This window comes from Zonotrichia albicollis, chromosome 1, assembly GCF_047830755.1.
Source record: "Zonotrichia albicollis isolate bZonAlb1 chromosome 1, bZonAlb1.hap1, whole genome shotgun sequence".
NCBI classification, from domain to species: Eukaryota; Metazoa; Chordata; class Aves; order Passeriformes; family Passerellidae; genus Zonotrichia; species Zonotrichia albicollis.
Window position 1 is genome coordinate 75,444,045 of NC_133819.1, and position 13,953 is coordinate 75,457,997.

The 13,953-nt window shown below is 34.9% G+C and overlaps 1 protein-coding gene across 3 annotated transcripts in view; it reads left to right on the plus strand.

Annotated features, from left to right (window-relative positions):
- CDH9 (cadherin 9) overlaps positions 1–13,953 on the plus strand; it is a 98,106-nt gene that overhangs the window by 62,405 nt on the left and 21,748 nt on the right. For all 3 annotated transcript variants that reach the window (XM_026799812.2, XM_005481654.4, XM_005481655.4), the window contains 2 exons: positions 9,974–10,093; positions 12,217–12,384. In XM_026799812.2, the coding sequence (XP_026655613.2) occupies positions 9,974–10,093; positions 12,217–12,384 (288 nt within the window). The remainder of the gene's footprint in view (positions 1–9,973; positions 10,094–12,216; positions 12,385–13,953) is intronic.

Sequence of the window (13,953 nt, forward strand, 5' to 3'; positions counted from 1 at the left end):
ATTTATTTGAAGTTTATAGCAACACAGAAGATGAATTATAGGAATGACAGTTACATGTGTGCTTTTTTTCTTTCAATTAATACTTCAGCTTGAATTCTGGTATAAACCAGCATTTTTCCTTCTTACCAATCCTATAGTCATTTTGGAAATTTTCGGTACCATACACAGAATTCAGAGAGTCAAAAAAATGAAGGTAAGAAAAATATTATTCTGGACTCTCTTGTCTGACTTCTGCTTATTTGAAAAGTGCTCGATATTATTCCAGCTGTTACTCATATTTTAGTAAGCATGAGAATAAATAGGTTACAGCATTTCTCATGTATTTTTCTCTATATATTGCAAAATGTACATCTGCAAGTTTCCACAGTGCCAGAAATCCTGATGCTCACATTTATTCAATTTTGTGCTACCTTACCAGATGCTTCAGAACACTTTCCAGAGCAGCTTTTTCCTACAACCTCATAGATGCGTAACCCTGTAAAATTAACATCAAGAATTATTAAAATCTGTACAGTTCTATTCCTCATAAAAGTTTTCCATATCTTCATATTCAAAATACATTGCTCACAGCTAATTGGAGATTAAAAGTAAACAACTCTCTGCACCAATCCAGAACAATACAATCTAACTTAATGTTCCCAAAGTATGTACATGTGTAAATATCTTACATTTAACTGCCAATAAACTCCAAATTCTCATCAACGCTTCCTGCCAGAAAGGCAGCTCAATAGCATTTACTTCATTCTATTCCAAGACCAATGATAAATAACCTGTGATATATTAGGCTATGTACACAGAAAAAAAAATTGAAAGCTTTATGTCCCCATAAAGTCAAAATATGTGACAGTCATGAAAAGAAATTACCACACATCTAAAGTGTAGCCACCTTTTTAGTTCATAGGTGCAGTTTTGGAGAGAGGAAGGTTAAAAAATAATATTATATTTCATGGTCCAGAAGACTGATACTTACTGACTTCATGACTACAACTTTAAAAGACACCTTGGCTATCAGGAAGGTGTGTCTACCTGAGGAAAATAAACAAACTGTTTAAATGAAGATGTCAAATTTATTTTCACTGAGTCTTAAACACCACAGCATCTAAGCATTTTCAAGTTGTCTCAGGCATTTTTAGGCCTATTTCCCAAGCAAGTAACTTGTAGTCAGCACCTCTAATTTTCTTCAGATAGAAACATCTCCATCTATGAGATATGTGCATATGAGATTGTCCCCGTGATTATTACCTGTGAGAGGAGTCTTGCACTAAATCACCAATGAATTTCCAATTGATTTGCAGACATAGTGAAAATTCAACAGTCTTTAGCAGAGCACTTTTGCCTTTGAATCATTTGACACATTATACTTAAGGCATTTGAACAATTTGAAGGTAAATGAAGTACCTAGAGACAATAACGGCAAAATCTCTTGATTGGCCCTACTTGATATTCTAGGCATATACCTACAGCAATACACTCACATAGATATATCTATATATCTATATATCTATATATCTATATATCTATATATCTATATATCTATATATCTATATATACTTAAATCTGTGTTTACTTATATATACACGCATCCACACTCACTCTAGAAGTGTTCTGATTTTGTGTGAAAATGGTACTCTAATAAATGTACCTTTAAAAATAAAATATTTTATATAATCCTGGAATTTATTATTTTGCTTTGTTTTAGACTCAGTATCTCCTCAAAATTACAGGTATTTATTGTTATTTTAACAGACAATATCCAGAGTATCTAAACATTACAGAAGCAAGATATTTTCATGAATCACATATTATAAACTAATGTAAATTTAGGGCTGCCATAATACTTCATTGACTGCATTTTTATGGAAATTGCTGCTTTCCAAATCTGTATTAATGTTTAAAGAGACAAACTTTATCACAACCCATAAAGGAGTTCCAATAGATGACAAAAATGATACCAAGTAACATAAAGATGAGGCCAGCCTGTCATCATAAAAATTATGTTCTTGCTCATGGTCATAATAGAGATTCACATGTGGCTTTTAAATGCACCTGTTTGCAGATCTGGCAAAAAATACAAAACTCTGTAAAGGTTCCCATTAATTTGTATTAGAGACTAATTTCCAAAATGCAAATGAGAGTAAGATTCTAGTTCTCATTCATAGATAGAAAGTCAAAAACTCAAAGAGATACATAAGCTGAGCTCAAAAAAAGGAGCAAATGAAAAATAAGTGCAGAAAGTTACCTTGTTCCTTCTCAAAAAAAATTCATGACTTTTAGTGTTGCATTGTAATATACAAAACAGTACAGGCATGTACATCAGAACTGAAACTTTAAAACCAGTTTCTTTTAAGCTTGCTTTTTTTCTTTCTTTTTTTAGTTTATAGAATAATGACTTAATCACAGAAATGTTATTTCTTTCTACACTTAGCTTCCTTTATTCATATAGTACAGCTTTAAGATGCTCTCTGCTTTTCTCTTTTCTCAAAAGTAGTTGTGGTATTCCAAAGAATTTCTAAAGTTCTTACTTAAAACTCTATAAATAAAACTAAAGCCTTCTTTGAAACTGTTGGCTAGGAGTAGGGATTTTTAACCAAGAGGTAAGCATGCTGCAGTCTTTATGAACTACTGCTTCTCTTAATAGGATCAACAGGGTGAACTCTTCCTATGTTTAATCATAAAAGCAGCAGAATGTTGTTTCTCTCTTTTGGAGTATTCCAGAAATTAAGATGGGACATGGGGTGAAAATTGGTGCTCTCACCTTTAAAAAGGAAACAAGTTGTGGAGGTGTTGTGATTGACCTGCCATGGAGGGCAGCTGCCAGGTCAGACAGGCGGCCAATCTCCACATCCCCTGCGGGCAGATTAGGAGTAATCAGGGTGATCTATGGCCATATTACAGCATTACTTGTGGCTCCTTCAACATGTCAGTTTCATTAGCAACTACTTCTAGTTGGATCAACCCTCTGTACATACAGCAGCTTCAGACCCAGAAACATATTACCAGTGAATTTCACCATTATTTTGAATTGGAATTTTTAGGATAATTCTGTGAGTAAGTGTTTTAATTGGAATCAGGTGTATTTGTGAACATAGACTGTAGACACTTGTTCTGCCTTAGAACAGGTGTTTTCTAATTGTAAATATGTACAGAGTATTGAACAAAATCAAGATTTCTAAGATGCAGGTAATTTATTAAGGATGTCAGATAATTTTTTTGCTGTACCTCTAGTCATTAGAAAATGAAATGTGAGTGCTAATCTGTGTTGATGCTTGAAAGAGTCTGACTATTCTTTTCTGTTTCATTTCTGCCATTTGATTGCATGAGTATACTGTTTCAGAAGCGACTTTATGGTGAGAAGGAGACAAAAGGAGCTTCACAAAATAATAATCTTGTACAGAGTTGTTCACTCGCCAGTCCTTCATATTATTCTTCATTCTTTTTACTGTTTCCCACTTGTTATTGCATCCATAGTGCTTTTCAAATTCTCATGCAGGGCATCTTATGAACTTCACAGTTACAATTACTGCCAAAGGAAAACTAAAGTTACTGTATCAAGGTATCAAACAGCGGGAGGGTGAGTGCTGGAGACTTTGTTCAGCTTTGGCCATTCTTTCCTAGTTCAGTTTCTGACATTATGGTACAATGGTGTATGTATTTTATTCACCAGCAAATGCAGGCAGATTATAGACAGAGCAGTTTAGTCACATTACATCTCCCTCTGCGTTGAGACCATCACTAGTGCTTGGTTCCTGCTCTAATGCATGCACTCATAACACAATTTAAAAGGGGGTTTCTTTCTGTCATAGAAAAGGATGCAGTAAAAAAACGCCTAAACCATCCCAATGCAACACACATGAGAAATTATGAGCATTGTTTCCTCATTTTGTTTACAAAAAGTACTGTTTCGGAAGTAAAGGAGTGTAAAAATAACATCTTGTATTTCTGAAATGAGTGGTTTGGTCCATCTGCTTTTACTGCTATGGACTGAAATGGAGAGGAAAAAGTAGTTCTGAGGGAAAGGCATCATAGCTTGGTTTTTTTAATCTCTCACAAATTACTTTTAGTCACATTAACAGGGATTTCAGTGACTCTTTACCTACACCACAGTGGTTCAAAATTTGTGATTCCTGGGTTGGAGGTCACTGTATATCGAAAACAAGGGCAGAGTAACCATGTACAGTAGCTAATATATCAACTGATTTCTCAATTAAAAATTTTGTGACACAAGATACATGAAAAGAAGATAACATACTTTCAAGTTAAATTAAGCTTCACCTCATAACTATGCAATAGATTATTAAAAATTGTTAAACTTGGTTAAACGTAATTCATTAATTATTTACTGAGTGTCCTCTTTTATGCCATCTTTTACCTCCTCTCTTTTGTCTTCTTACAATATTTCTTCTCAATATATATGGCTGAACAACATTTTAAAGTCCTTTCTACTTTTCCATTTTAATGCTATTGCTCTTTGGGTCTAGCTCCTCAGGTTGCTTACTTGTTCTAAGTTGGCTTTTTTTTTTTTTCCTTGGTCGTGCCCATTTACTCCTCTTCTGCCTTGGATCATGTATCTATTTACCTGTTGAAGTTTACTCCTTTTCTGCTTTTGTTTGTTCCTTTCATTTGTACTAAAAATCTTTCATGCTACCAACCTTCTGGCCTTTTCTGCAGAAAAGGAAGACCAGTCTAGTGAAAGCCCAACTAAATTGCAGTCATGTGAAAAGGAGCACAGTTTACTTTGTGGTTTGCTATTCTTTCAGCTTTCTGGGTAGATTTGTATTCTAATCAAAGTATGAGTTGTATCTCAACCTTATTTAGTCCTGTCCTTCACATACGAAGTAGTCAGAAGGGATGTCATCCAGCTGATGTGGTAATGAGATACTTGGTGATGAGCCCAATACCTCCCTAAGCTTTTTAAGCTTGAGTAGTGCCACATAGCTCCTATTCCTTAATTTATCTGGTTCATTGTCTACTTGTTCTTCAGAGACACCAACCGGCTGTCAAAGACAAAAGTGTTTTAAAACCCCTCAAAATTTCTGTAGCTCACTTAAAATTTTACTCATGTTTTCTGGAGGGGCATCTCCAGACTATGTCTGCATAATTCTTGGAGCAATATTATCAGATCAAACTATGTGTCTATTCATCCTCTTTAAGGCTTCTAGATATAAAAAATTTCCAGTTTTGCCTCCAGAGGTTTTCCAGAACTTACCCACAACTTTTTTTTGCTGGTAAAAGTAATCCTATTTTAAATTTTCCCTCTGTAAATAAACTTGACAAACTGCAGATTGCCATTGTGTTTGAAAACAGGAAGCAAGCATAAGAGCTTCTCCTTTAGGGAGATAAAGACCTTCCTGCCTCTCCACTTACCCCAGCTGGTTTTCTATTTCTGAAAATTAAACAGACTTTCTACACATACACAGACAAAACTCCTCTGTAAAAGTCAGAACTTTTCAATAATTGCCAGTTTTGACAGAAGTAGACTTAAAAAAATAAAATAGAAACGAAGCTGTGTCATAATGTAAAAACATCCTGTTTCAGCATTTCCAGACTGTTTTGTTTCCAAACAACTTTTTGAGTACTTTATGCTGGCCAAAGAAAGTCAAAGTCTTCTCATTTATTTCTTTAAATCAGAAGTTTGAATTGTTCTGAAGTACAAGTTTTATAAAAAATGTCAGAATCAAAATGCATTTTGAACTTACAGATTTCCCTTTTTGAAAAAAAAAGAAAAAACAAACCTGATTCTGAATGATATTTAAATCACTGTCATTTTTTTTATCCAACATTCATGGTTGAATCTTGAAGCACACATTACTAACAGCATAATCTGCTCATTTTCTTCTCCCAAGATGGAGAACACTGTTTAAAATGAAGGTTACAGAACAAGTTATCAGTAAAACTAAAATTTTCCAGTAGATGTAGATATATCCTTCTGACTGGCAGAAATGGTTGTAATTCATGTCAGCAAAAAGAGCCAAGTAGGAACAAGAGTTGCATGCTGAACAGCATGACTTCACATGAAAAGATAGCAAAATATGTGCCTGTCTCATCTTGTGGAAGGCCTCTTTTCCACTGCAACAATCCTCCTCAAGCTATTTACTTCAGTTTTGCAGTGGACTCTGGTGTCATGCTGGGAGACCTAATTATACCAGAGGGACTCTTTCAAACTCTTAAAAGCACAAATGAATGGAGAGCATTTTAAATATAATTCATAAAAGCATTCTCATTTCAAATGTTTTTTTTTTTTCAAATTCATGACTCACTCTTCATGATTTCTAGTAATCTGTGTTAGTGACTCTCAATTCTGACACTTCCTAGATATGAAGGGATGCTCTTTCTAACTCTAGTAGTTTTCCTTTTTGGGTTCTAGATTTCTACATGCACTTACATGAATTTTATGCATACATAAACACATACAGAAGCACTTCTTACACAGATTTAGATTTGTCTTCTCTCAGGTTACCTTCAAAATTTACCTTGTGCATGTTGCTGCCCCTACATTAGGACACCACACATCATGCAACATATATGTTATCAAAATGCTTAAGTTTCCATTCTCAAGACAAAGAGAAAGAGAAGAAAAAGAATGAGAAAAGAAAAAGAGAAAAAAGAGAAAATGAGAAGAAGAGAAAAAGAGAAAAGGAAAAGGAAAAGGAAAAGGAAAAGGAAAAGGAAAAGGAAAAGGAAAAGGAAAAGGAAAAGGAAAAGGAAAAGGAAAAGGAAAAGGAAAAGGAAAAGGAAAAGGAAAACATACCTCTTGAGAACTCTGAGATTTGATTACCATCCTAAAATGGATTAAACTTGCTGGATTGGATTGGGTTGAAGTGGACTTGGCTTTGCAGAAGATTGATGTTATCACTACTTAGACTGTTATTGCAGTTATTCTCACATTTTCTGTGTCATCCTTCACACCAATTTGCTCTGTGGCACGTTTGATCGTGGATGTCTGCCAGAAGCCCACCCAACTGCTCTCTAACTCCCCTCCTCAACAAAACTGGGAAAGAAGAGAAAATTAAAAACTCATGAGTTGAAGCAAAGATTGAGTGATTTCTTATCAATTGTCACAAGGCTGAAAAGAGACTTCACTTGAAAAATGAATTTATTGCACATTAAAAATAGAGTTGGATGGTGAGAAACAAAGGTAAACACAAAAATAACTTCTCCCACTTCCTCTTCTTCCTACACTGTACTTGTTTCCTTCACTCCTGCTGGATTCATCCAGACAGCCTATTTGTACTTTAAATCAAGCTGATTTCCTCTGACAAATGTGGTAAGAAGCTGCTTGTGAGGTAATCTAGAGTATAAATAAATAAATAAATGAACAGATCATACTGTGGCTACCATGCAAGTGGGGCAAAGATAAGGCCTACTTTTCTTTGATTAAAAATTTTTGCCTCTTTACCAATTATTCCTAATTAATATTTAGTTCCTTTATTTAATTCCCTTTATTTCACTGTCATTTCTGATCCAAAAAGTGAAGAGAATTTCTTATCTCATGAAAGAAAGTTGCACAAGTACTGTCTATCATTTGTGAGCATCCTTCTTTTTGACACAGCAGACAAAGAGATTTGGCAAAGAGAGTTAACTGCCTGCTGATATTGAATTTTTTGAGGGTATACTCGTTAATAATTTTTCACAGTTGTACAATTATTTTAATAGAAATATGAGATTTGTAATACTATCTTTTCACCACACAGAAAGTTTCTGTATTGTTACATCTTCTGTACACTCCTCAGCAACCATAATTATATGGCACTTGAGCCTCAGGAAACAATGACAGACATTCCAGTGAGGCAAACACAGAAGCCTCCCAAAGACTGCCCTGAGTCTGTAATAACTGCTCTAAAAAAGAAAAAACCAAAAACTAATTCAAAACAAATTCAACACATTTTTCTCTTTACTAAAACAGTACACTTGGAAAATAAAAAAAAAGAACATCAATGTGTATTTTGTTGCTAAGACCGTTCTCAAACTTCTGTGTCAGTCTCATGAAGTGCCTAGATCAGGAGGCCGCAGGAAAAGACCTCTTCTGATTAAGGTATTTTGGTTGGATTTTTGGTGATGGACAGCTAAATTACTCTTGATTTTTAACTTCTAGATGCTAAAATGTCACACAGTATAAGCAGATTATTGTATTGATTAAGGGTTTTTAATAGGCTTGCAAGAGATATTGACTCTTTCCCTGTTTGCCTTGAGGAGGCAGAGAATTTAACTTGCTTTTCTGAAAACAGATGGGACTAATGGAACTTTACGATTATCAAAGAACTGTCTTGACTTTTTTGTCCAGATGAGCAGTTCTGCTGGGCACTGCTAGTGATTAAAAAGTCCTTAAATATTCACTTCTTTGGGATAACCTTTACAGCTCAAATTGGCACAGAGATGACCTCTAGCTGTTTAACCAGGCAAAAAGAAATCCAGATATCTGATGGCAAAAATCATCTTCAGAGTCCGATGATTTGTGACAAAGCATTTTTACAACTTTTTTGTGGTGGTTTGTTGCAGAGATAGAAGTATTCATCCTCTCTTTACATGCTCTTCAGCATGTAAATATTGGTGATTGTTGTCTAGGTAAAAGTATTATTTGTAAAGCTGTATTATGTACTATGAAAAAAATAATTGCATCTAACAGGACCTGATAATAACACACTGTCACAAATTAGTTTTGATAACTCTGGATTTCTACTTTTCCCAGTCCCTGGAATATGCTCAAAAGCACCAGTACAAATGATTCACTACAGTGTCATTAATCACCAGTAAATGAGGGTCTTCTAAATTTATAGTCAAAACAGACATCTGCCTGCAAGTTATCTGAGGGAACCTCAATCTAGAGAGACTGAAGGTGTAGAAAAATAGGAATAGGGAATGATATCAATTAAGTCGACAGTGCTTACTAGAACTTTTCCTTGCAAAGAAAGTGAGATAACAGGAAGAAAAAAAAAGAAACAAAACAAAAAACAACAAAAAAAAAAAAAAAAAAAAAAAACCCTCCCCTCCCCAGAAAAATGGCCAAAAACAAGGTAAAGAGCTTCTTCTCAGTCAGCCTTCTCCCCTGGCAAGGAGTCAAGCACCTTTACACCTCTAGCTATTGGACTGCCTGCATCTATCTAGACATTTGTCAGCTCTAGATTGTGTGAGCAAAATGCATTCTGACATATAAGTGCTAAGGAAAAAACCAAAGCTTGTGAAGGATACCTTTCTGCTTTTATATCTTATAAGAAAGGCTTTACAGAAGCTTTCATTTGCTTCCAAACCATAAACTGCACCAAATGTATTGGCTCAGAGTACTCATAATCCCATATAACCTATATTTTCTCTTTTATGATCACAGGACAAGGGTAAACTATTGTCACATAAAATAAGTGAATGCCAAAAAAACATCAGCAGCATTTAATGTCCTATATTCGCCAAATAACTTTGACCAAGAGAGAAAAAAAACCAAACAAAATCTCACAAATTGTATTTTTTATTGCAAAATCAATCTTTTTTTTTGAAATAGAACATCAAAAATCAGTTTAGGATGAGACAAAGTGTTCTATTGAGCCAAAATTCAGACACTTGACATTTGTCATATGAGCAGAAAATAAGTATGGGGAATTTTGCTTTAGGTTGGTTTATTAATTAAACCAAACCTTTAAATGAACAGCTTCAACTGAGGTTGTGTTATTGCCAGAGAACAATCTTCATATCTGTTTGATCTCCAAAAAACCCTAATGCTATGTTGGGTTTTGAAGATGTCCCTGTCAGTCCCTGTATGTTTATCTTGTTAAACTGAAGCATGAATCTTAAGTGATAATGATTTTAGGTCCAGTCACCAGGAAGATGGGATTTCATTTATTCTCTTGAGCAGGATAACTCTGGATTACTCCAGTGGATGTTGTTTGATTTCTAACTGAATTCAATACTTCAACAACTGTATATGGTTTACAAGAAGTAAATGCTTTCCTAAAATGTGCTGATTCTTTTCTTGGTACCTATTTAGGTACATCTGTTATTCAGGTGACAGCCACAGACGCTGATGATGCCAACTATGGGAACAGTGCCAAAGTGGTATACAGCATCCTCCAGGGACAGCCGTATTTCTCAGTGGATCCAGAAACAGGTTAGCAATCCATTCAGTCTCACTGGAATCAAAATAAAAGTATGTTTTTTTCTTTTAAAATAATAATAATGCAGAAAAATTGCTTTTCTTGGTAAAACTAAGATTTTCAGAAGATGATTGCTAACTGTAAAGGCCAAAAGTTAAAAAAAAAAGGTGTAATATACTGTAAAGGGTCCAAAAACTCATCAAAATTAGTCACAGGCCTATTTTACACCAGTTTCTGGGAATTTCATCTGTTTACCTTTAAAAAACATAAATAGGAGCTGGACATTTTCATACTAGAAGGTAAAAAAAAAAAACCAATCTCACAGGCAATTACCTATTTCTAAAAGTTTGGAATAGATCCCTGACCACTGATTTTTAATAAGTTAATTTTTAACTTAAGGTGTTTTTGAACCTGTATTACGATTCCAAGAGTTATAGGAACTAAAGCAGGTATGCTTTTAAGTTGAAAAGTATGAATTGAAGACTTTTTCACACTTATGCAAGAATTTGAATGAGACAAACACAAGCTAAAAAAAAAAAAGTGTGAACTTTGGCCATCTATAACTCAAAACTAGGGTTCAGAAAGGAAAGATGTCACCAGAGCACTCCTATTCCAAATATCTGATCCTAAGGCAGTCAAGACTCAATAGTCATTGCATTAGTTTTTACTTGCATGTTATCAAAATTATTCTGGTTTTCTAATTGACAATTTAAGCGCAACTCTGTCCAGAATCCCTGAAGTTGCTAATCCTCTGAGAGTCCTCAGATGATGGCTAAATTTCTTTTGAAACAATTTGGGTTTTTTCTAAATACAAAGCAAAGACATAATATGCAAACGATAATTAATGACAAGGTTAAATTTTAAAAGGGAGCATAAAGATTTTGCATTGGATGAAAGTGTTTGAATTTCCCCCCTTTTTCAACCTCTCCTTTTTTTTTTCTCTCTTTTCTCCAATCCCCTACTCAAACATCATTACCAGGCATGAGCAGGGAAACAGGACCAGTACCACATGGGCAATAACTGATGGCAGCAGGTGTTTAGGCGGGCAGGCAGTAAGGGAAACACCCAGACTCTCATCTTTGATTCAGGGATTAATTTTCTTATTTTAATCCAATTTGCTGTTTTATGTTACATGCATTAGTAAGCCTAGGTATGATAATCAGAACCTGGTAATCCTGGCTCAGACATGAATGTCATAAGCACTAAGCTGGAAAAGTTTTTTCTTTATGTCACTCACTTGCTAGAAGTGTACATTTTCCAGGATTTCCTTTTTTTTCTGTGTGTAATATCAAACTGAGCCTATAATGAAAGCCTTCTTCTGAGAAAGAAAGGGAAGGGCTGTGAATCCTCCAAGCAGAAAAGGACACTATGCTTACATTTTCCCATTTCACAAAAGAAAGCTCTGCTCACTCCAGCTTTGAAAAGCCACTACTCTTCTAAATAAGAATAAAAAGCTTTGGTTGGTTTTCAAAAAGGAACTTTATCGAAGTGGTGTACAGCACCACTTTTGGTTTTCTCACCCAAGACATTTATTTTTTTTTTGTGTACTGAAAAAGTGTCTGAGACATTCAAATTACACTTATGAAATCCTTCAAACTGGACACCCCAAAAAGATTTTCAAAACTAATTTTTGACTCTTCTCCAATTATTTTATTAGCTGTAGCTCCTGACTTACAGTGGACATCAGTGAACATAAAAATCAGTGATCTATTACAGCCTAGAATAATGAATCGTGGGCATGTTAGACTTGTTAGACTTCAGTCTTGTGCTATAATATCAAAATGTCACCAGGGTTGAAGATTGCACAATATGGTAAATAATAACTGAGGATAGAAACTGCAAAATTTCATTATTTCAGTGAACATATTGATATTTTTTGTCATTTAAAGAATAATCAAATTGATTTAGCAAAACAAAATCAATTAATACTGTCTGTTACATTTTTTCATCTTTTTTCTTAAAATCACATTAAAGCATCCATAGATTGAAAGATTTATTGCAGTATACCTTGTTGTGATTGCTATGGATTATCATCTGCACCTTGTATCTGACATGAATCCCTCTAAGAGCTCTGAGATTACAGTGGATGGGGCTGCTCCTTCACCTCTCTGTCTCTCCCTTTTTTCACTCCTTCAAGGCATAATCAAGACTGCTTTACCAGACATGAGCAGAGAAAACAGGGAGCAGTACCAAGTGGTCATCCAGGCTAAAGACATGGGAGGCCAGATGGGCGGATTATCAGGGACCACCACGGTGAACATCACACTGACTGACGTCAACGACAATCCACCTCGCTTCCCCCAGAGTATGGAACATCTAACAGTTTGGTTTTCCCAAGAACGCCTCAAAATCAGCTGGTTTGCTTTGTCCATCTGGAATTTTTGGGGTTTTTTTAATCACTGTTTTTGTAGTACTTACCCACAGCTGTGTCTTTTTATTTTGCAGCATTCCAAGGCAAATGGGAAACTCAGCCTACATTTTTTTAACATCAAATTCTTTGTTGGAGTGATAAATTTCTCATTCTTACTCTGCTTACAGAAATATAAACTGTAATAATAATTTAGGCCAAGTTCAGGGACTTTAGAGGAATTTAGCTACAAAATATAAGGATCTGTTCTTTTAGTTCCCTGTGTTGATGCAAGCAAATACATTTCAGGTTTTCTAATGTTCTGACTTCCACAGGCAGAGTTGATCAGGTAATTTGTTCTGCTGGCAGTCTAAGCATTTGGTTTAGGTACTAGTAATCTGTGTTCAGTTCTTGAATGTTTTTGATAATCTAGGCTAGTCTGACACAATAAAATAAGGTTTTTTAAAAGCATCTTTGTACAAGAAAAAAATAGCAAATAGCAGAAAGCAGCACAACACAGAAAACTTCAGAGTAATACCCTACAAAAATCTTTTTATCCTAGGACAGTGTTTAATTTTAATCTCATGTTGTTACTGATAACTGTTTGATAGGCTGCAGATAGGAGAAATTTATAGCCTTGGTTCAGTGCCTGCCAGAAAAGTGTCCACATAATAAAATTTGAATTGCTTGTTCACACTGATGAGAGACCTGGCTCTCTTTACGGATCCACTAAGGACTGAACAAAGAGAGCTGATTTATAAAATGCTCTCCTGGACTTGAAAAGCACTTCACTACCATGGCAATAAGTACACCCAGAATAGTACAAACTGTTCAACCTAGTGCAGTTTTAAAAAAAAAAATTGGAAAACTCTGACAGCATGGAAGAATGGATCTTTGGAATTATAAATTACTGTTTTAATCTCTATCCATGATAACACATTGCTTTAAAAGAAGAGAGGGGAGGGGAAGTGCTCTCATAAAGAAATATACAACCCTCATAAAGAAATATGATTTCAATTCACATTCAGAGTTCACTTGATGAGAATCACCTTCCCATGGTAAATTCAAGCATCAGTTTTTAACTGAACTTCCTGTTCAACTTCATGAGGGGATACTTTTTAAAAATGTATAGCATAATGCAAGCCTATAATATTTTGGCAAATAGAAATTCTGGAACGTAACCTGTAATTTATGATGGCACATTGCATTGTAAGCCTCACTGTTGAATAAAATCAAATAAGATAAAAGAAGGAATGAAGAACATATAGAACTGCAAAATCATTTAAGATTTCCAGTCCCCTTAGCCTGTGTTCTTCTGAAAAAGAATGCTCTTTCAAAATTAACTGAAACTTCAAGTCTATGAAAGTTTTTCTGATTGTTTCAATAAACTTTGGGATGGGTACTTTTTTGGAGAAATTTACACAATTTGATGCCTCAAACAATGTTCTCCCTAGTATTCTACTTTGAACATCACTGAAACACACTGTGTGGCCTACAGAAGGCTTGCTGTGGGATCTTCCAATGCTG